Source organism: Dendrobates tinctorius, unplaced genomic scaffold, assembly GCF_039654945.1.
Source record: "Dendrobates tinctorius isolate UK_male_01 unplaced genomic scaffold, ASM3965494v1 ptg000060l, whole genome shotgun sequence".
In the NCBI taxonomy this organism is placed as follows: Eukaryota; Metazoa; Chordata; class Amphibia; order Anura; family Dendrobatidae; genus Dendrobates; species Dendrobates tinctorius.
This window is the reverse complement of record NW_027361728.1, coordinates 16182520-16205481: the sequence shown is the minus strand read 5'-3', so window position 1 is coordinate 16205481 and position 22962 is coordinate 16182520. Positions and strand designations below refer to the sequence as shown.

General features: G+C 45.0%; 1 protein-coding gene across 1 annotated transcript in view; it reads left to right on the top strand.

Moving 5' to 3' along the window:
- Window positions 1–19946, top strand: part of RFC4 (replication factor C subunit 4) — a 69242-nt gene extending 49296 nt beyond the window's left edge. Inside the window, exons 6-10 of the mRNA XM_073578747.1 lie at window positions 1593–1713; window positions 3789–3914; window positions 4159–4239; window positions 18116–18232; window positions 19778–19946. Of these exons, the coding sequence (XP_073434848.1) occupies window positions 1593–1713; window positions 3789–3914; window positions 4159–4239; window positions 18116–18232; window positions 19778–19873 (541 nt within the window). The 3' untranslated portion in view covers window positions 19874–19946. The remainder of the gene's footprint in view (window positions 1–1592; window positions 1714–3788; window positions 3915–4158; window positions 4240–18115; window positions 18233–19777) is intronic.
- Window positions 19947–22962: the final 3016 nt, after the last annotated feature.

Below are 22962 nucleotides of genomic sequence, written 5' to 3'. Positions count from 1 at the left end.
AATGTAGACATGTGGGAAGTTATTTTTTTAACTATTTTGTGTCAGATAACTCTTTGGTTTAACAGAATAAAAATTCAAAATTTGAAAATTGCAAAATTTTCGCCAAATTTCCTCTTTTTTCACAAATAAATTCAAAAATTATCGACCTCCATTTACCACTAACATGAAGCCCAATATGTCACGAAAAAACAATCTCTGAATCGCTAGGATACGTTGAAGCGTTCCTGAGTTATTACCTCATAAAGGGAGACTGGTCTGAATTTCAAAAAATGGCCAGGTCATTAAGGTCATGAAGTGGTTAAGGATGCTTGTTTCACCTGCATGGAGAGCTCCTTTGACCGCATGTTTCCTTCACAGCAAAACCTTCCAAATGCAAGCACCACACCTCAAATCAACTCCAGGCCTTTTATCTGCTTAATTGAGAATGACATAACGAAGTGATTGCCCACACCTGTCCATGAAATAGCCTTGGAGTCAATGGTCCAATTACTTTTGGTCCCTTTAAAAACAGGGTGGCACATGTTAAGGAGCTGAAACTCCTAAACCCTTCATCCAATTTTAATGTGGATACCCTCAAATGAAAGCTGAAAGTCTGAATTTAAACTGCATCTGAATTGTTTTGTTTAACATTCATTGTGGTAAGGTCTAGAACCAAAATTAGAAAAATGTTTTCTGTCCAAATATATATGGACCTAACTATGTCTGCTATTTTTCTTTTGTCCATGGTGCTATATTGACTTAACTTTTTCTTAATGCATACCTATCATTTTATAAAAGCTTTTGGACATTACAGACATGCCTATTGTTTCTGATTGGAGTAGGCTGGGTCCTGAATATTAGTTCTTTGGGTCAGTACATTTACCCTCGCAGAACTGTATGATCCATAGAGCTACTAATGAGCTGGTAAACCTCTCTGTGTGCAGAGCTCATGCAGGGGCTGTGGAATTCTGAGAGGTATTTTAAGGGTATGTGCACAGGCTGCGGATTCCGCTGCGTTTCCGCAGCGGTTTTGGCCGCTGCGGTGTACAGTACCATTCAAATGAATGGTAACAAAACGCTGTGTAGACATTGCGGAAAAATCCGCGCAGATTTGCTGCGGTTTTGAAACAGCAGAAAGAAGTTACATGTCAATTCTTTCTGCGGAATCCACAGCGGGTTCCTATCTCCACCATTGTGGAGATGGTGAATCTGCAGGACCAAACCGCAGGCAAAACCGCAGATAATCCGCAGGTCTTTTGACCTGCGGTTTATCTGCGGTTTTTGCAAAATCCGTGCGGATTAATCCGCAGCGGATTCCGCAGCGTCTGCACACACCTTAAGTGATCAATGGGGGTCTCGCCACAGATCCTCCACACTGCAGCATCTGAAATAGTGTACATAAAAACTTATATGAAATGATAGTTACATGTTAACCTTGGTATATTCCTATGAACTGTCACTAATGCGAATTGGAGCTGTTACCAGTGCTCAAGCTTAAATGGGCAGCATGAGCATCAACAATGAAACACAATTACAATCCTCTTTAGTTCCTAGTTCAAATTTTTCAGAGTGGCAGTAAATGACAACAGCTAACCAATTTTTTTCTCTGCTAGAATTATTGAACCGTTAACATCTCGTTGCTCCAAGTTTCGCTTTAAACCTCTTTCGGATGAGATACAAACAAAGAGAGTTCTTGATATCTGCAAAAAGGAAAATGTACTCATTACAACAGAGGTATGTAATTTTCTTTTTTGTAGGTTGTAAAATTCTTTGATCTTTCACACTACAAGAAACATTGTTATATTGAATGACAAAATAAGAAAATATTCAGTTTTTGGGGTTTAAAAAAATAAATAAATTTGTTTTCACTGAACAGATTTATCCTAAGGTGAATTGTCCATTTTAATGACACAGAATGTAGAAGTTTTTCTATATTGATCTAAATACATGCTAAAGGTACATTGTACAATAGGAATGGGTTTGAGAAGTGAAGTGTAGGAACTTCATAGAATTACTATTGCCTTGTATTTTGTTTTATTCGTGGATGTGTAATTTCAAATCTACAATTAATACAACAGCAAAATGGTAATTATGTTGTGGATTAGAGTCTGGAAATCCTTTATCTAGCTCACTGTCTGAAAAACTGCAATAAAACTGGCAGTTCCTGGTTGTGACTGCTTTCTGACTTCCCCCTCTTCCTAAATTGTATTGGCGTTGTGTGACAGGTGTTACACAGATCTCAACAGTGGAGAGAGGGGCAGAGAAAACATGCTATAGAAAAAGGAGCTTTTCAGGCCTCCCGTCCAGCGTCACACATTACTGACCTGGCTGATGGACTGGAGTCCTGCAAATTGATTCTTTCATGGGTGCAGCTGGGTTGTGATGTCACAGTTCACCTTATCCATGATGAATGACTGTGTTCCTTACGCCACAAATTTTTCTCCAGTTCCTGACTTGACTAAAGGGGGTTTTACATATAGCGATATCGCTAGCAATATCGCTAAAACGTCACTGATTTTGTGACGTTATAGCGATATTGCTAGTGATATCACTATGTGTGATACTTACCTCCGACCGACTCCTCCGCTGTCTGTCACTCATCGCGCGGCTCCATTTCTCGTCGTCTGCTTCCTGCTGGGCTTCCTGCTGTGTGAGACGAGCGACGCGGGACGCGGGCGGGAGGACGTCTTCATCGCTGTGTGTGAAAGGTAAGTATCGTCCGCTGCGTCGCTGCTGCATCGCTGTGAGATCTTCCTGTGTGGAAGCTCACTAGCGATCATTTAGCGATGCACCAGCGATCCTGACCGGGTCATATCGCTGGTGCATCGCTAAATGTAAAAGGGCCTTAAGATTAGTGGCAAGATGCATGCCACTTGTCAGACGCTTTTAATTCTTAATAGGCAGGCGTCTCTTAATGAATCACGAGTGTCTGATTCCACCACACCCCCTCATCAAAGACTGGTGTGAACACCTGAATTTTTACATAAAATGGACCCATCTATTCCTCCCCTTTTGCTGGCGGTGCAGTTTATATAGAGGTTCTATTTTCATATTTTTTGGGACTGCCCTTTAAATATACAGTTTTAGGTGAAAATCCAACACCTCAGTAAGCAAGTTTTCAGGGGTAGAAGTTCATCTAGATCCTCAGCTCTTTCTATTAATTATTTTTCCTGAGTCCATATCTTAATAGATCTATTAGATTGCTTTTACATGTGCTGACAGCTGCATGCTGTTTGATTGCTTACCACTGGAAGCAAACCTCTCTACCTTCTTGCATCAAGGATATCAGGAATTTGGAGTCCTGGCAGCACTTAACGACAGTACTGTAGAGAGATTTAACCTTGTTAGGTCATCTTCGGCTTTCTTTTGGGCCATGTTAAATATATGACCTCTATGAGATGGATAATAGGTCACAACATTCTATATCAATCCCCTTTTGTCTGAGTCTGCGTTTGTTCCTTTGCTTTATACACTTAAAAATGTTTAAGTGAAAGTTAAAATATTATTATGGAATAACATTGGTTGACAACCTATAAATGATAGTGAAAAATTTAAAATGGCTATATTTTTAAATTTTTCCTGCAAAAATTTAAAAATGTATTTTAAAAAGTTACATTTTTTTTTTAAAAAATACTGATCTGAAAATCTACGGTCTTGATGAATTGGGGCCTTGATAGCCTACAATCCAATCACTAAAGGTGTTTACTGGATTTACTCTTCAGTGTGTTTAGAAATGGCTGTATATTAAAACCTTATTAACCAGATGTAGAGCACCAATATTGATACTCTTTGAATGTGTTTTTCTGTAGGCAGTAAGTCATCTGGTTGAGGTTTCGGAAGGAGACTTGAGGAAAGCGATTACATTTCTTCAAAGTGCCACCAGGCTTAATGCAGGAAAGGAGATAACAGAACAAGTGGTAACAGAAATAGCCGGGGTAAGATGCTACCATGTTTCTATTTATTTTTCTCTGCACATTTCTTCTCCCTCTCAGTGATTTACTTGTTTAGAACTTCTTCTATTAAGAGGATGTGTGCTCATATTGGTTCATAAATGTATCTGTTCTTTAGCTGTACCTATACATTTATTATTTCTATTGAACTTCAAATTCAGATGAAATTTGTAGTTCGGTAACTGAAATATTGGGTTTAATATTGCCTTCTCCCTACGCTTTCATGTAGGTAATCCCAAAAGAAACCATTGAAGGAGTCTTGGCAGCTTGCCAGAGTGGATCCTTTGAGAAACTAGAAATTGTAGTGAAGGTAAGAAAGTTAACGGTTCTTTAACCACTTACTGACCGCTGATGGGATAGTACGTCAGCGATCAGGATCGCTCTCTTTGAGGTGGGCTCCGGCGGTGAGCCAACCTCAAAGCCGCAACATGTCAGCTCTTTTCAACAGCTAACATGTGCCCGCAATAGGCGCGAGCGGAATTGCAATCCACCCTCACCTATTAACTAGTTAAGTCCCGCTGTGAAACGCTGACAGCGGGCTTTAACTAGAGCTTCCGGTCGCGTGACCGGAGATGAGCGCATCGCCGACCCCCGTCGCGTGATCGGTGGTCAGCGACACGTTGCCATAACAACCTGAGGTCTCCTACAGACCTCTATGGTTGTTGATGAGGCATTGCTATGAGCGCCACCCTGTGGTCGGCACTCATAGCAATGCTGTAATTCTGCTATATATAGGCGATCTTCTCATCGCCTATATGTAGCAGAGCCGATCAAGTTTGTGGATGCTTATAGCCTCCCAAGGAGACTATTGAAGCATGCCAAAATAAAGAGTTTGAAAAAATATGAAAAAATATAAAGGTTTAAATCACCCCCCTTTCGCACGATTCAAAATAAAACCATAAAATTAATCACACATACACATATTAGGTATCGCCGCGTTTAGAATCGACCGATCTATCAATAAAAAAAAAGGATTAACCCGATCGCTAAACGGCGTAGCGGGAAAAAAAATCGAAATGCCAGAATTACGTTTTTTGATCGCTGCGACATTGCATTAAAATGCAATAACTGGCGATCAAAAGATCGTATCTGCACACAAATGATATCCTTAAAAATGTCAGCTCGGAACGCAAAAAATAAGCCCTCACCCAACCCTAGATCATGACAAATGGAGAAGATGCGGGTATCAGAAAATGGCGCAAATTTTTTTTTTTTTTTTTTTTTTTAGCAAAGTTTGGAATTTTTTTTTTTTCACCACTTAGATAAAAGAACCTAGACATGTTTGGTGTCTATGCACTCATAATGACCTGGAAAATCATAATGGATGGTCAATTATAGCATTTAGTGAATGGCTCAGCACCACCCTACATCTCCTCCATCGTCGCAGTCTACCACCCTACCCGTGCCTTCCGTTCTGCTAATGACCTGAGATTAACATCAATTATCAGAACCTCCCACTCCCGTCTCCAAGACTTTTCACATGCTGCACCAATTCTTTGGAATGCACTATCCAGGTTAATACGATTATTCCCCAATCCCCACAGTTTTAAGCGTGCCCTAAAAACGCATTTGTTCAGACTGGCCTACCACCTCAACGCATTAACCTAACTATCCCTGTGTGGCCCGTTCAAAATTTTTTACCATAACCAGGCTTCTCTTACGTTCTCACATTCTTTATGCATTTAATAGCCCTCTGTCTGTACTGTTACACACTTAAGCCGATAACTGGTTCATGCAGCATTATATGAACACCCAATTCTTACACTTTGGCTGGTCCAAACAACGAAAGCAATTGTTACCATCCACCTTTCGTTTCTCCCCTTTTTCCTCATAGATTGTAAGCTTGCGAGCAGGGCCCTCATTCCTCTTGGTATCTGTTTTGATCTATGTGTCTATTGTTGTTCTGTAATGTCTATTGTCTGTACAAGCCCCCTCTAAAATGTAAAGTGCTGCGGAATAAACTGTGTTCCAAATTATTATACAAAAAGAGTTTAGGAGTGATAAGGTTAGAATTTTTTTGTTTGTCATTTAAAGTCATTGATGGTGATGTGTGTCAGGGCTCTTTATATCACTGAAAGCAATTGCAGATACCTGTGCAAATTAGTTTGGCAGGTGTGTCCAAATAAAGGCAAGACTACTTAAGAAGGCTGTTCCACATTATTAAGCAGCCTACATTTTTTGCCGAAATGGGAAAGAAAAAGGATGTGTCTGCTGCTGAGAAGCAACAAATTGTGGAGTATTTAGGTCAAGGCCTGACTACAATCAACATTGCCAAGACACTTCATCGTGATCATCGCACAATCAAGAAGTATGTAGCTGATTCCCAGCACACACGTGTGTGTGCTGATAAGGAAATTTGAGGACTCTTTCCAACAGGCAATTGCGTCAGGTAAAAAGAGCAGCTGCAAAATGCCTAGTCATAGCAGCAGACAAGTTTTTGAAGCTGCTGGTGCCTCCAACGTCCCCCGAACAACAAGATGCAGGGTCCTTCAGAGGTTTGCAGCTGTGAGTAAGCCATCCTGTCGACCACCTCTATCCACTGCACACGAGCAGAAACGGCTCCAGTGGGCCAAACGATACATGAAGACTGACTTCCAAACTGTTTTGTTCACCGATGAGTGCCGTGCAACGCTTGATGGTCCAGATGGATGGAGTGGAGGATGGCTGGTTGATGGACACCCCATGAAAACACGGCTAAGGCGCCAACAAGGAGGAGGTGGAGTAATGTTTTGGGCTGGAATCATGGGGAGAGAGATTGTCGGCCCCTTTAGGATCCCTGAAGGGGTAAAGATGAACTCCATAATCTATGTGGATTTTCTAAAACAGCACTTCCTGCCATGGTTCAAGAGGAAGAACCGTGCTTTCCGCAGCAAGATCATTTTCATGCATGATAATGCACGGTCTCATGCTGCAAATAACACATCTGCATCTCTGGCTGCTATGGGCATAAAAGAGGACAAACTTATGGTGTGGCCACCATTTTCCCCTGACCTCAACCCCATTGAGAACCTCTGGAGCATCATCACAAGGAGTGTCTATGATGGCGGGAGGCAGTTCACATCTAAGCAACAGCTCTGGGAGGGTATTCTGTCCACATGCAAAACAATTGAAGCACAAACCATCCAAAAACTGACAAATTCAATGGACGAGAGAGTTCAGAAGCTTCTTTCGAACAAGGGGTCCTATGTGCAAATGTAACATCACCTAGAATAAAGTTTTGACTTGAAAACTGTTTGATTTCATTTTGTAATAAGCTGATAATGCTTGTAATTTCACAATTAACCATTTTTTTGCTCAAAATAAAAATAAAAAGGTTGAAAACTCTGCTGTGCATAATAATTTGGAACATTCATTTTGAGTGTTTCTTATTTTTAAAAATATACTGTTTTCATAGGCAGTTTGTTAAAAACATTGCAATTATACTAGAATATTAGATGACTGGAAAATAACAATGACTGCAATTCATATAGGTAATTTAGAGAAAATATGAGGAAATATTTTTTGCATAATAATTTGGAACACAGTGTTATGTCGGCGCTATAGAAATAAAATTATTATATTAGTGACCAGGCCAAATTTTTAAAATCTGACCAGTGTGACCTTTATGTGGTAATAACTCTGGAACACTTCAACAGATCCCAATAATTTTGAGATTTTTTTTTCGTGACATGTTATACTTTGTTAATGGTAAATTTGTCTGTTTTGTTTATTGTTTACCGTATTTTTCGGACCATAAGACGCACTTTTTCCCCAAAAAATTTTGGGGGAAAGTGGGGGGGGTGCGTCTTATGGTCGCAATATACTAACCTCCGATCATGGCTGGTGCGGGTGCTGCAGGGCTCTGTGGTGCGGTGGTGGCAGCGGCTCTCTGTGCTCCGTGGGGGGCTCCGCCGGCATTTCCTTGAAGCCCGGAGGCACCCACCCGCACATCCGTTGATGGCTGCTGCCATGTTGCTGTGGCCTCCGGGAACATGGACGCCGGGAAGATGGCCGACGGTCCGGGGACGGCGCATGCGCATTTTCAGATCTCGTCCCGAGATCTCGGGAGACTAGATTCAAATCTCGGCAACGAGATCTCGTCCCCCGAGATCAAGGGACGAGATCTGAACCTGCGCATGCGCCATCCCCGGACCGGCGGCCATGTTTCCGGAGGCCACTGCAACATGGCAGCAGCCAGCAATGGATGTGCGGGGGCTTCTGGGCTTCGAGGAAATGCTGGCGGATCCGCTGCCCCTGCAATCAGTGCACAGCCCGCCGCTACCCTCAGCCCCCCTGGCCCAGCCCACCTGCCCCAGCACAGCCCACCTGCCCCAGCACAGCCCACCTGCCCCAGCACAGCCCACCTGCCCCAGCACAGCCCACCTGCCCCAGCACAGAGCCGCCACCGCACCAGCCTGGAGCACTGAATGACCCCTGTGACCACTCCTCCACCTGTGCCGGATCCCTTCCCAGGTAAGCTGAATTCGGACTGTAAGACGGACCCCCATTTGACACATTATTTTTTTCCCTATTTTCCTTCTGAAAATTGGGGTGCGTCTTATAGTCCGAAAAATACGGTATTTATAAAAAAACATCAGAAATTTTACAAATTTAAAGAAATTAGCAATTTTCAAACTTTGAATGATTTTCCCTTTAATCCAGATAGTCATACCACATAAAAACAATAATAAATGACATTTCTGTCATGTCAGCTTCACCATTTGTAAAAAATTTTTTATTTTGTTAGTCTTTTAAGAGGTTTAAAAATTTAGCCGCAACTTTTCACTTTTTTAAATTTACAAAATTTATTTTTTTTAGGGACCTATCCAAGTTTGAAGTGACTTTGGAGGTTTTACAAGTAGGACCCTTAAACTGATCGCATTTTAAAAACCGCACCCCCCCCCCCAACATATTGCCGCATTCAGGTAGTTTATTAACCCTCAGGTGCTGTTCCTGTGGCATAACAGGAATGAAAAAGTATATTTTTACCACCTAAATGTCGCTAGCTTCTGAACAGGCAGCTATAGCCTGCAGGCTCTAAGGCCGCTATTTGGCAGTGAATTGCCATGCCAACCATGAGGACCACAAAATCATGATCTCGGGGTGCCTATGGGGATAAAGAGGAAACCCCCACACTCTGTTAACCATTTATATGATAGTCATTATTGACAGCAGCATCTAAGGGGTTAAACAGATATGGACAGTGACAACACTAATCGTGGCTGATGCAGCAAGTTGTCAGCTATAGTGCACAGCCGACAGCTGCTGGATTGTCACCTGTATGGGGATTCTATTCTCATCTCAGGTCAGTAAAAAGACACATTGGCGGTCATTAAGGCCTGTTTCACACTTCCGTTTTTTCAAATCCGTCAAAATCCGTTGTTTTCCGTTAAAAAACGGATCCGCCATTTTTTTGCAGGATCCGTTTTTTTTGTCCCATAGACTTCCATTACGGTTACCGCGGATCCGTCAAAAAAACGGATCCGTTTTTTTAAAAACGGATCCGTTTGCATGCGTTTCCGTCAAAAAAACGGAAACTGATCCGTTTGGCGGACACAAAAACGGAAGTGTGAAACAGGCCTATGGGGTTATTGACCGCCAATGTCTTTTTACTGACCTGAGCTATAAGAGAACAGCATCCCCATACAGATGACAATCCAGCAGCTGTCGGCTGTACACTATAGCTGACAACTTGCTGTATCAGCCACGATCAGTGTTAGCATTGACTATTTTCATTTAACCCCTTAGATGCTGCTGTCAATATTAACTACATCATATAAGTGGTTAACAGAGTGTGGTGTCTCCCTGTTTATCCTCATCAGCACCCTGAGATCATGATTGTGTGGTCCTGATGTTTTCTATGGAGATTCGCGGCCTTAGTGTCTGCTGGCTATAGTGGCCTGTTCAGAAGTTAGTGACATTTAGGTGGTAAAAATGCACTTTTTCTTTCTTGTCACTTTGCACTAATTCCTGAAAATCACCTGAAGGGTAAATAAAATATCTAACAGCAGTTTTCAATATGTCAGTGGAGCTGTTTTTAAAATTGTATCCCTTTTGGGTCTCCTATATAATATGACCCTCAAAGTCACTTCAAACCTGGATCGGTCCCTCAGAACAATTGATTTTGTAAATTTCCTTGAAAAAAAATGAAAAATTACTGCTACATTTTTAAACCTCCTAGAAGGCTAACAAAATAAAATAACATTTTACAAACGGTGCTGATGTAAAACAGAGGTCGGAAATATTATTTATTAATGTTTTTCTGTGGTATGACTATCTGGATTAAAGGTATAATCATTCAAAGTTTGAAAAGACGCTAAAATTTTTTACATTTTTGTCAGATTTTTTATGTTTTGTATTTATTTATAAAAAATATTGGACTAAATTTACCCTTAACATGCGGTAATTATTTCCTTCACTGTACATGTATATTATCAGCAAGAGTAACAAGAAAAACAGCACTCACCCAATCCTTCTTTGAAGTTGTGGTTTTAATCAAATGGGTGACATTAGTATTTGCGAAGGTGCAGGTGTCAGGGGAGTTTTTTCATGAAAAGGAAGACCTGCCGGACTACGGCCGTTTCGCGCCTTGCTGGCGCTTCTATTGGTCCATAAAGGTTAGTGCCATTACAACACTTCCTTTTGTTTTGAGTGAAACTTGTTTAAATCACACCCCTTGTTTCACTCTGCACAAAAGGAAGTGTTGTAATGGCACTAACCTTTATGGGCCCGTTTAAGAGCCAGCAAGGCGTGAAATGGCCGTAGTCCGGCAGGTCTTGCTTTTCATGAAAAAACTCCCCTGACACCTGCACCTCCGAAAAGATGGATTTTTGGTTCTTACCATAAAATCTTTCTTGGAGCCTTCCTTGGGGGACACAGATTACCATGGGTGTATGCTGCTGCTGCTAGGAGGCTGACACTATGAAAAACAAGAAAATTAGCTCCTCCCCGGCAGTATACACCCACCGACAGGCACCAAGCACCTCAGTTGGTGAAAAAGCAGTAGGAGAAGCAACGAGAAAACTCTAAACATATGTACCAACCCAACAAGGGACTCTAAGACCCAACACGGTACAACTTAAACAGGGAGGGTGCTGTGTCCCCCCATGAAGGCTCCAAGAAAGAGATTTTACGGTAAGAACCAAAAATCCATCTTTCTTTATCGCCTTATTGGGGGACACAGATTACCATGGGACGTTCCAAAGCAGTCCCAAGGGTGGGAACAGTAATAAGGAACGAAAGTAACGGAAAGGCTTAGGTCGGCCGGTGAGCCACCGCCGCCTGCAGAACCTTCCTACCAACAACAGCATCAGACGAGGCCTGGGTACGAACCCTGTAGAACCTCGTGAAAGTGTGCAAAGATGACCAGGTTGCGGCCTTGCAAATTTGCATGGCCGAGGCCTGGTGACGAGCAGCCCACGAAGCCGCCACAGCCCGGGTGGAATGAGCTCTTACTCCCGGAGGGGGTCGCTTTTCCTGAAGACGATACGCCTCCAGAATGGTAGAACGAATCCAGCGAGCGATTGTGGATTTGGAAGCCGGAAGGACCTTCTGGCGACCTTCAGAGATGATCAGCAAGGAATCGGACCGACGAAAGGAAGAAGTCCTGGCGAGATAGACACGCAGGGCTCTAACTACGTCCAGTTTGTGGAGAGACTTCTCAAGAGGATGAGATGGAGCCGGACAAAAAGAAGGAAGGACGATATCCTCATTGATATGGAAAGCGGAAACCACCTTTGGAAGAAAAGAAGGAACGGGCCTGAGAACGGCTTTGTCCTGATGGAGAATCAGGTAAGGGGAACGACAAGACAAGGCTGCCAATTCAGAAACTCTTCTGATGGATGAAATGGCGATCAAAAAGGTGACCTTCCAAGAGAGAAGGGACAAAGGGATGTCCTGGAGAGGCTCGAACGGCGCCTTCTGGAGAGCGCCAAGAACGAGGTTGAGATCCCACGGGTCTATTGGCGAATGATGAGGAGGAGCCACGTGGGAAACCCCTTGCAGAAAGGTTTTGACCTGTGGTAGAGAAGCTAGCTCTCTTTGGAAGAGGATAGAAAGTGCGGAAACCTGGCCCTTGAGCGTACTGAGGGACAGACCCGCGTCTAACCCAGACTGAAGAAACCCAAGGATAGATGGGATAGAAAAGGACATTGGGAAGACTTTTATCATCGCACCAACGTAAAAAAGCCTTCCAGTACCTATAGTAAATGCGGGAAGAGGCTGGTTTCCTGGCTCTGATCATAGTTTGAATAACCTGACTGGACAGACCTGATTCCTTCAGAATTGCGGTCTCAACGGCCATGCCGTCAAGCTCAGAGACTGATATTTCTCGTGGTAAAGGGGGCCTTGCGAGAGAAGGTCTGGACGGTCTGGAAGCCTCCAGGGGACGTCCGCGAGCATGTTGACCAGTTCCGCGTACCAAGGCCGTCTTGGCCAATCTGGAGCGACTAGAATCACTGGTACGCCTTCCGATTTTATTTTTTTGACCACTCGAGGGATCAAGGCCAGAGGCGGGAACAGATAAGGAAGTTGAAACTGGGACCACGGAGTCACCAGTGCGTCGCATGCGACGGCTAGAGGGTCCCTGGACCTGGCTACGAACTGCGGCACCTTGTGGTTCATCCGAGATGCCATGAGATCGACATCCGGGGTGCCCCAACGGTCGCATATCTGAGAGAAGACTGCGGGGTGCAGGGACCATTCGCTGGACGCTAGGCCCTGGCAACTCAAAGTCGGCTGCCCAATTTTCCACCCCTGGAATATGGACGGCGGAGATTGTCGGAACATAACGTTCTGCCCAGCGGAATATCTTGGCCACTTCTGACATTACTTGCTTGCTGCGTGTGCCCCCCTGATGGTTTATGTACGCCACGGCCGTGGCGTTGTCCGACTGAATACGGACCGGCTTGCCGGACAGGAGGGGCTGCCAATGAAGAAGGGCCAGGAAGATTGCTCTGATCTCCAGAAGATTGATTGGGAGGAGAGACTCCTGTGGCTTCCAGCGTCCTTGGGCCGCTTTCTGATGGAACACGGCCCCCCATCCTAGAAGGCTCGCATCGGTGGTGATGACTTGCCACTGAGGCGGAAGGAAGGACCTCCCTTGGAGAACTGACGCTGGCCGTAGCCACCAAGTGAGAGACTGCCTCACTCTGAGAGGAAGCCGAATAGGACGGTCCAAGGACATCGTGGTCTTGTCCCAGGCTGAAAGCAGAGACAGCTGGAGGGGCGAAGATGAAACTGCGCAAAGGGTACTGCTTCCATGGAAGCCACCATCTTCCCCAGGACCTTCATGCAGAACCGAATGGGAATGGGAGCAGGCCTCTTGAGAGTCCTGATGCCCTTGGAAAGAGTTGTAAATTTTTCCCTTGGAAGAAAAACACGGGCTAGCTTCGTATCGAATTCCATGCCCAGAAAGGTCAGACGCTGGGTGGGGATCAGAACGGACTTCTCCTTGTTGACTAGCCAACCTAGGCGGCTGAGAGTGTCCAGAGTTATCTGAAGGCTCTGGAGACAGTCCTGGCGAGACGAACCCTTGATCAAAGATCGTCCAGATAAGGGATGATGAGGATCCCTCTGGAGCGAAGGATGGCCATGACGGTCGCCATCACCTTCGTGAAAACACGGGGCGCTGAAGCTAGGCCGAAAGGAAGAGCTGTGAACTGAAAGTGGTCTCCCTGAAACGCAAATCGAAGATACTTCTGATGCTGCGCACAAATTGGAATGTGCAGATAGGCATCCCGAATGTCCACCGAGCAGAGGAATTCCCCGGGTTCCATGGAAGCAATCACCGACCGAAGAGACTCCATTTTGAAATGAAGAATCTTCACGTGGCGATTGAGCAATTTGAGGTCCAGAATAGGACGAAGAGAGCCGTCTTTCTTCGGGACTACAAAGAGATTGGAATAGAACCCGGAAAACCATTCGTTTGAGGGAACGGGAACAATGACTCCGGCGGAAAGAAGGGAGGAAATGGCCTGCAGAAAACCCGGAATATGGGCCCGCTGTCGCGGAGGCCGAGACCGGAAAAACCGTCTGTTCGGGAGTGAAGCAAATTCGATCTTGTATCCGGATGCGACGAGTTCTCTGACCCAAGCGTCCTCGACAACGGATAGCCAAGCATCCACGAAAGAGGAAAGTTTGCCTCCCACCCTGGAAGAAATTCCAGGTGGGGGTGACCCGTCACTTAGACGAAAATCTGCCGGAATTGGCGCCTGCAGATCTGGAATATTGTCCTCTAGATCTCCAGCGAGGAGCGGGTTTGTAGGAAGGTTTCCTATGATCCCGCTCCCAGGTGGCGGGCGGCCGATCCTGTTGAGTGGCTCTCTCCGTGGCAGAGAAGGGACGAAAGGGCCTGAATGGTCGAAAACCCTTTCTGTTCAAAAAACGTTTTGGTCGAGATTGGGGAAGCGAAGTACTTTTACCTCCAGTGGCATCGGAAATTATCTGATCCAGCTTTGCTCCAAAGAGTCTAGAGCCATGGAATGGCAGATTGGTAAGCGACTTTTGAAGTAGTGTCCGCATTCTATGACTTTAGCCAGAGGACTCGGCGTACAGCTACTATGTTGCTGTTAGCCCTTGCAACGCAGCCGGCCGCGTCCAACGAGGCGGCCAAAAGGTATTTACCCGCATGGTTAATCTGATCTGCAAGATCCGCCAACTCGTCTTGAGGAGCTGACGCTAAGATGCCTCTGAGAAGAATTTTTCCCCAAGCGGAAATGACTTTCGCCACCCAAGCGGATGCGAAAATAGGGCAGAGAGAGGCGCCAGATGCCTCAAAGATAGATTTAGCTAGAGATTCAATCTGCCTGTCAGAAGGATCTTTGAGCGATGCCCTATCTGGTAGAGAGAGCACCGTTTTTGAGGCTATCCGGGAAACTGGAGGATCCACCTCGGGAGCCTTGGACCACTTTGAGAGCAGTTCTGCGTCAAAGGGGTACAGAACGTCCAAGTACTTGCGGCCTGAGAAACGTTGCTCAGGGCGCTCCCAGTGTTTGGATAAGGTAGTATCGAAATCGTTGTGATTGGGAAAGGTTCGAGACGGAGGTCTTGCTCGTTTAAGGAGAACCGAGCATTCCTGAGGTGGAGCCTCATCCTGTTTAATTTTTAGTGTTTGGAAGATAGCTGCAATAAGACTATCGACCATGTCCCGCGTTTTAGAAACGCTGTTCCCCTCAGAACTAGCTTCCGATTGAGAATCATCGCCTGACTGAAGGTTGTCATCCGAGGAAGGAGAAGGAGGCCTGGGAGCGGAAGGGCCCTGCGAGCTCGAGGACGAAGTGGACAGAGCCTGCTTCCTAGAAGTCCTACCCTGTCTGTCTCTCTGAAGGTCGCGGTCAGGTGCGGACGACTCACCCCGAGAGGCGGTCGGGGCAGAGGTGGCTGAGGATAGCTGAGGTAATCGTTCTAAGACCTGGACCAGCGACTGTGATACTTTTGTCAAATCAGAAACAGACTGTGACATTGTAACGGCCCACTCCGGGGGAGAGAGGAGGGAAGAGCGCCCTCAGGCCGGGACTCTGTGCGTTCCTGAGATGCTGACATATTTGAAGGACTGCAGGGGGGGCAGAATGGGGACGACCGACCCGATGCCCACTTCTTTTTACAGCGCGCACAGGCGTAATAGGTAACGGTGGGCCTGAAGCAGAGATCCCCTGAAGGGTTGGGCATAAGTAAACTGCACTGAATGGCCGCAGGAATTAGGGAATAACTGCCGAGGAGAGCTAATCCTTGCCTCAGAGCAGAGCCTACCGAGATTCTGTGCGAGCAGCAGAAGAAACGCCAAAGTGTCCCCCAAGCAGCGCAGGAAGGAGTGATTAGGAACAGGAGATCCTTGTGCTGGAAGATGGGGACGGAGCTTAGCGGCTGCGCCGTGAGTGGTTAATAGCGACGGAGAGGGCATGGCAGAAGGGGGAGGCTGGCATCTCAAAGAGAGAGAAGCCCTGTGATGGGCTAGAAAAGGCGCGCTGAAAGGAGCGCGCTAGGAAGGGAGGAGGGAGCAGAAGAATTCCCCGCGCTGAGGGGAAAGTGAAAGTGACGGCGCCGCAGCCCCATGCCGACCCCGACATACCGCGCTAAGGAAGTGGCCATCTGATCGCGGTCCTGCTGCTTGCGACGCTGCGGTGAGTGAGGGGAACCCCAGAGTCTCCCTGACTAGAGCAGGGGAAGGGGAGGACCGCAAGCGGCTGTGTGAGCGCGCGGCAGGCAGAAAAGTCGGGAGATTCAAATGCTGTGGACCTCACCAAGGTCCTTTTTTCTTCTCCCATGCACTGAAGCTTATGCGGGGCCGGAGGGAACGTACAGGCACTTACCTGACGTCCCAGAAGAGGATGACCACAGGGGCCCATGGGAAAACGGCAGGCCGCTGGGAGGGGAAGGAGTCCTCTGTACCCGCATCCTGCAGAAGACGGCTTGAAACACCTGCGATCGCCGTCTTCCTCTCAGCCCTGTCCCGAGAAAGGGGTGAGGAGGGGGATTCGGCAAGGACCAGCCACCTGTCCACAACCCTTATCACCGGAAGGTGATAGGGAAAAGTCCTGCCTGCGGTACTGAGAGTTGCGATGTGGGTGACACCACACTGCTCGCTCAGCCGCATGATATAGGAAATCAGGGTGATAACTATACCCTGTTTCCCACTGGAAAAAACCTAAAAGATAAAAGAAGGAAAAGATTAAAAAGTTCAAGCTAAACCTGAAAGAAAAATTGGATTAAAAACTGCGGATCTGGGGAGATCCCGGTCCGCCTCCTACAGACACTAAGCACAAACTGAGGTGCTTGGTGCCTGTCGGTGGGTGTATACTGCCGGGGAGGAGCTAATTTTCTTGTTTTGTATAGTGTCAGCCTCCTAGCAGCAGCAGCATACACCCATGGTAATCTGTGTCCCCCAATAAGGCGATAAAGAAATATTAATGTCACCTATGTAATGGATTAAAACCAGGGCTGTGGAGTCGGTTAGCCAAACCTGTGACTCTGACTCCTCAATTTCCCTCACACCAACTCCGACTCCACGACTCTGACTCCCACATATATTGCTTATATTTAAGGGAAAAATTTATTGCAGTACAATGTGAACATCAGAAATGTAATCATTTTATGATACAATAATCAAGGTATTTAGAACATAATATATATTTATTGGAATACAACTTTAGAACACAAAAAACTGTAATAAATTGAAAATATGTAATACCCTATGTAATATCGATTACATATACTGTTCCGCAGAACCAAATACTGCACACCTCAGCTGCTGCAGAACCTCATACTGCACACCCATACACTTGAAAATAAAGCCTGCACCTTAAGAAGATGTGGTGATGAATGCAGTCTATTTATTCCAACTATCAATTGATGTTGATGTGTTACTGAAGACGAGCAATGCCTGTCCTGGGTGTCCTTTTGTGCAGCTATGCGGTGTACCTGGCTGGTGCTAAAAAAAAAAAGTGATAGTCTGTGTGCTACCCAGCTTTCATTGTTTTTGGTACAGATAATATATGGATAGACAGATATGGATAGATAGAGCAGATTTCTAATCTGCTTTTGCTATTGAAAACATTATCTATGAGCTCAAAAACCTTTCAGGTGATGCGGTTTTTTTTAAAAGCTGATCTGCTTTTGCAGCAGAAAAATGCATCCTCAAAAAACGCAGCAAAAACGCTGTGTGTGAATGTAGCCTTAGGTCAGGAATAGAACATTCATTTATAGGACCTTTCATAACTTTCCCAAATTCCTATGAAAAAATATTCAGCACATTCTGCATTGAATTACTGTACCCAATTTATTGTATATTTTAGGAGTCTGAGTCGGTCCATTTTATACCGACTCCACAGCCCTGATTAAAACCACAACTTGAAAGAAGGATCGGGTGACAGCTGTCTGTCTTGTTACTCTTGCTGATGTTTTTTTTATGCATGCACCCACCCAGGAGAGATCCGATGAGGCTATTTCTGAGGATTTAGGTTGAAATTACATACTGAATTAAGTGACTTGGTGCCTGGAATAACCCTCCTCTTTTTAATACATACATGTACATATTATACATGTACCTATATATATTTACGCTCTGCAGCCACTGTTGCCTTGTATGTCAAGTTCAACATGAAAAATTTGATGAAAGGTGCTCACCGTCAAGATTTAATTTGTTCTATCAATACCATAAATGCTGATTGTTTTTTTTTTTTTTTTCCCTTGTCTCAATTTAACTCACAAAGAATTTGATAAATAATGGCCATGCTGCAACTCAGCTCGTAAATCAGCTTCATGATATTGTACTCGAGCGAGACGATCTGACTGACAAACAGAAGGCAGTTATTACAGAGAAACTTGCCGTAAGTCTGATATCACAGTGACTGTTTATTGTGACTGTATTCTGCTAGCTAAAGTGACTAAAGGTTCAGTGAAAAACTGTGGCTTTTTTTTTTCACCCATTGTTCATGAGTAATTGTGAGCAGTGGGGTGAATCTATAGTTCTTCAGTGGACTTTTTAGAGTGCTACTTTTCTTCTATTTCTGGCTAAACCATCCAGCCTTTGAAGCCAATTACACCCATGCACTTTGAATTTTATTGTGCTCCAAACATTGAATGCTTTTAGTCTTGTTTACTGAGCACTAAATGTAGAGGCTTTGTATGGGATGTATAAATAAGGTTTTCAGCCTGTGTATGTACATTAATCTGTGAGAAGAATGGCTAAGGTGAATTTAAAATGTGCTTTCACACGTACACATGTCTTGATACAGTGTTTTGTGCCAATCTAGTTCTGGCAATAAATCCTGCATTGAAATCACACACATGAAAGCACATAGAGTAACGTTCTTTAACCCCTTTCCGACTTCGGGCGTGTAATAGTACACTGATATCAGACTCCCTCCCTTTGATGTGGTCTCCGGCGGTGAGTCCACATCTTTCCTTGGACATGTCAGCTGTTTTGAACAGCTGACATGTGGCCGGAATAGCCGCCGGTGGAATCGCGATCCACCCGCGGTTATTATCCCGTTAAATGCTGCTGTCAAACGCTGACAGCTGCATTTAACAAGCGCTTCTAGGCAATTGCGCCGTAAATCTTCCCACTGGTGACCCGCATCACGTGATCGCGGGTCACCGGTGTGCTGACATGACAACTGGAGTTCTCCTGTAGACCTCTATGGTTGTCAGTGGTCGGCGCTCATAACAAGTGAGTTATTCTACCACATAGAGGCAAACTGATCATCGCCTCTATGTAGCAGAGCTGATTGGATTATGGCAGATTCTAGCCTCCCATGGAGACTATTGAAGCATACCAAAAGTGTGTAAAAAAAAAAAAAAAAAAAAAAAAAAAAGTTTTTAAAAGTATAAATAAAAATATAAAGGTTCAAATCCACCTGCCTTTCTCCCCTTTCAAAATAAAACAATAAAAAAATCAAACATACACATGTTTGGTATAGCCGCGTTCAGAATCGTCCAATCTATCAATAAAAAAAAGATTAACCCGATCGCTCAACGGCGTAGCGAGGGAAAAAAGTCAAAACACCAGAATTACGTTTTTTGGTCGCCGCAACATTGTATTGAAATGCAATAACGGGCAATCAAAAGAACATATTTTCACCAAAACGGACACCACATCACATGGACTGTTGCTGAATGCTGTGATTTCCAGAGTCTGAAAGATTTGTGTGAGTGAATTTGAAGTCTGTGATGTCGTTTTTTTTTTTTTTTTTGTGTGTGTAGGCCCTGCAGATGAAAAAAGTAAAACACTGACCTGTAAACTGTCCCATAGACATAACTGGTTTGTGTTCTATCCTTTGAAAACACATCGAACATATTCATTGTGAAAAATAACAAACTGTAATGTACATTGTGAATTCTTAATAGATTTGTTTTTTGGTTTTCTTTTACAGGAAGTGGACAAGTGTTTGGCTGATGGAGCTGATGAATACTTACAAATGCTCAGTCTTTTTGCAGTTGTAATGCAACAGATGACTCGGAACAACTAATGTAGTCTCTTGGATTTCATGGATGAGTCTCAATTGTTGGAATTTTATTTTTATAAACCTTTTGTTTAAAATATGCTTTTGAAGCTTCTATTCTTTTGGACAGTGTAAAAATCTGTTCTTTAAGAAGGTTTTTCAGATACAGTTCTGTGACTTTTAGCAATCTTTTAAAGTGTGGTTGTAATTGGACAACATGATAAACTAGATAATACATTTAATACATTTAGGACAGATTTTAAAAGTACCGTAATTATTTTTCACTGTTTTTTCTTTTGATGCCCATGGTTTTGACTAATTCCAACAAGAACTGTAAAATATAACATTTCTCTAGTAACCTTCCACGACAGCAGCATCGGAGGATGTCTCCCCCGCCCTAACAGGAGACCGGAAACTCAGAGGTTAAGTACTCCTCCCCTTCCTACAACCACTAGTGTTTTTCCTGTCCCCTATAGGGAATGAAGAGGTATCCTGATGGTGCTGCCGTGGCCAGCAATCTGGAGCACCCAGGTTTACGCAGTGCTGGGCAGCTGAGGTTGGGGGCTCCGCTCTCCTCCATGTGCTGCTCCCATCTCCATGGCCCACATGAGACTCGGGACCTTTCCCGCCCCTCCTGCGCCTTCTCGGGGGGGTAAAGCGGGGCAGTGATGTGCGGCCAGGGTCCCCAAAGGGAAAGGTAAGTCAGGCCGGAGCTATCCAAAAGGTGGAAAGGGCAAAAATCCTTGTCCCCCACCACCAGCAAACTCCTGACAAGCAATAACTGCTCCCCTGTCTGCGGTCGACTCTCATGCTTCCTCACTCAGTGGCAATCAATCTCCACAAACCAGTGGGTTCTCCGTACCATTCGAGATGGATTGAAACTAGAGTTCAAGAGTTTTCTCCCACAGTGCCCAAGGTTCACCTCACTACAATCTCTACACCTTCCAAGACTCCTTACTGTTAGGTCTTCAAGGTCTGCTTCAAGCAAAGGTGATCTCTCGGGGACTCATACAAGAGAAAGGTGGGAACCACTATTCTTGCCTCTTCCTTGTCGAGAAGCCTTCAGGGAAGCAAAAAATTTCCATAAATCTAAAACCCCTGAATCAAGTGATCACATACAGACTGTTCAAGATGGAATCGATCAAATCAGCAATCCCACTCAATGGACAGGATTGGGTGATGGCTACAATAGATCTGAAGGATGCCTATTACCATGTGCCAATCCACCCAGATCATCGGAGGTTCCTCAGATTCGCAGTTTCCTATGGTCACCGGGTCAGCCATTACCAATTCAATGTCCTCCCGTTCGGCATTTCATCAGCACCGCAGGTATTCAACAAGATTGACAGAAGCAGTAATCTTCATTTGTCAGAGAATTTGCATCATTCCGGATTTAGATGACTTCCTCATCGTTGCACCATCTATCCCACGTCTAAATCTATGTGACATAGACCTTGGAAATTCTGGAATCCCTGGGCTGGATCCCAAATATGGATCTGGAGAAGTCAGGTCTTCATCCTTCACCAAGGAAGAAATTCTTGGGAATCCTCTCTTGCCCAGAGATCATCAACTGAAATCTTTTTCAAAGAATTTTCTAGTTCAGAGGGCTCCTACCCTGAGGAACTCAATGTCTCTCCTGGGATTGCTGACATCATTCATCCAGGCAGTGTCCTGGGCTCAAGCCCATACACTATTCCTCCAGACTCCTGTTCTCTCGTCATGGGACAGGCATCAAAATTCTCTGACCAGGAGAGTTCTCCTTTCTGGTCATATGAAGTCTTCCCTTGTGTGGTGGCTAAACTCCCGAACCTCCAGCGAGGGGTCAGCTGGGATCAGCTTCCCCTGAAAATACTAATTTCGGATGCCAGTCAGAGGGGCTGGGGTGCTGTGGTAGAGAAAACCCAGACATCAGATCCAGTTCCTCAAACCTCAGATAACTGAAAGCAGTAAGAGGAGGCATTGAGAGCTGCATCTGCCCTTGGCCAAGGTCGTCATATACGTATTTTTTCAACAGCATGACCACAGTTACCTACCTCTGTCACCAGGGAGACACCAAGTATGTCAGGCTGAAATCGATCAGTGCAAGAAATTTTCTTTGGCAGAGAAACATCTATCCATTACAGCAGTCCATCTGAAGGGGTCCGCCAATGTTGAGGCGGACTTCCTCAGCAGAAAGGATATTCATTCGGGGGGAGAGGTGCCTCGATCAAGCAATCTTTTCAATACCATGTGACAAGATGGGGGATTCCGGATGTGGATCTGTTTGCAATGGCCAGAACGTGAAGGTGAAGACTTTGTTCTTCCTGGATCCCACAGACGGGGCATTGGGAATAGACGCGTTTTCTCACCCTTTGAGGTTCAACCTGGCCTATGCCTTCCCACCGTTCCCGATTCTGGCAAGGAAGTTACATTAGATACGGTCCGATCATGTCACCATGATTCTAATCACTCCCATGTGGCCTGGAAGAAGTTGGTACAGCGCTTAGATGGACATGGCCCAGGAAGGTCCGCTACTCCTAGCCCAGAAAGACAACCACCTTCACCAGGGTCCCCTGTTACACCCGCACCTTCACAGGTTGAACCTTGCGGCCTGGCTACTGAAGCCAGAATCCTAAGGGCTAAAGGGCTTTCAGATGAAGTGATACAAATTCCCCAGAAGAGTAGGAAGCCAGTGACTAACTCCATTTATGGCAAGGTTAGTAAGAAATTCTCTTCCTGGTGTTCTCCGAATATTCCTGATCCATTTCATCCTAACATTGCTCAGGTTTTGGATTTCTTCAAAAGGGGCTTGATCTAGGTCTTACACCTAGTACCCTTTTACTGCACTCTGGTGATAAATATTCATGCTAGTGTGCCTGGAAAAACACTGGTGGTTGTAGGAAGGGGAGAGGTATTTAACCTCTTTTGTTTCCTGTTCCCTATTAGGGTGTGGAGACCTCCTCAGATGCTGCTGTCGTTTAAGGTTACCAGAAACCAAATTACCGGTAAGGCTGGGATCACACTACCGTGTGTGATACGAGAAACTCGCACGAGTCTCTCGCATCAACAGGACCGGAGCTGCGGCTGCATGTATTTCTATGCAGCCGCAGCTCTGGTCTTGAGTGCCGGCGGCAGCG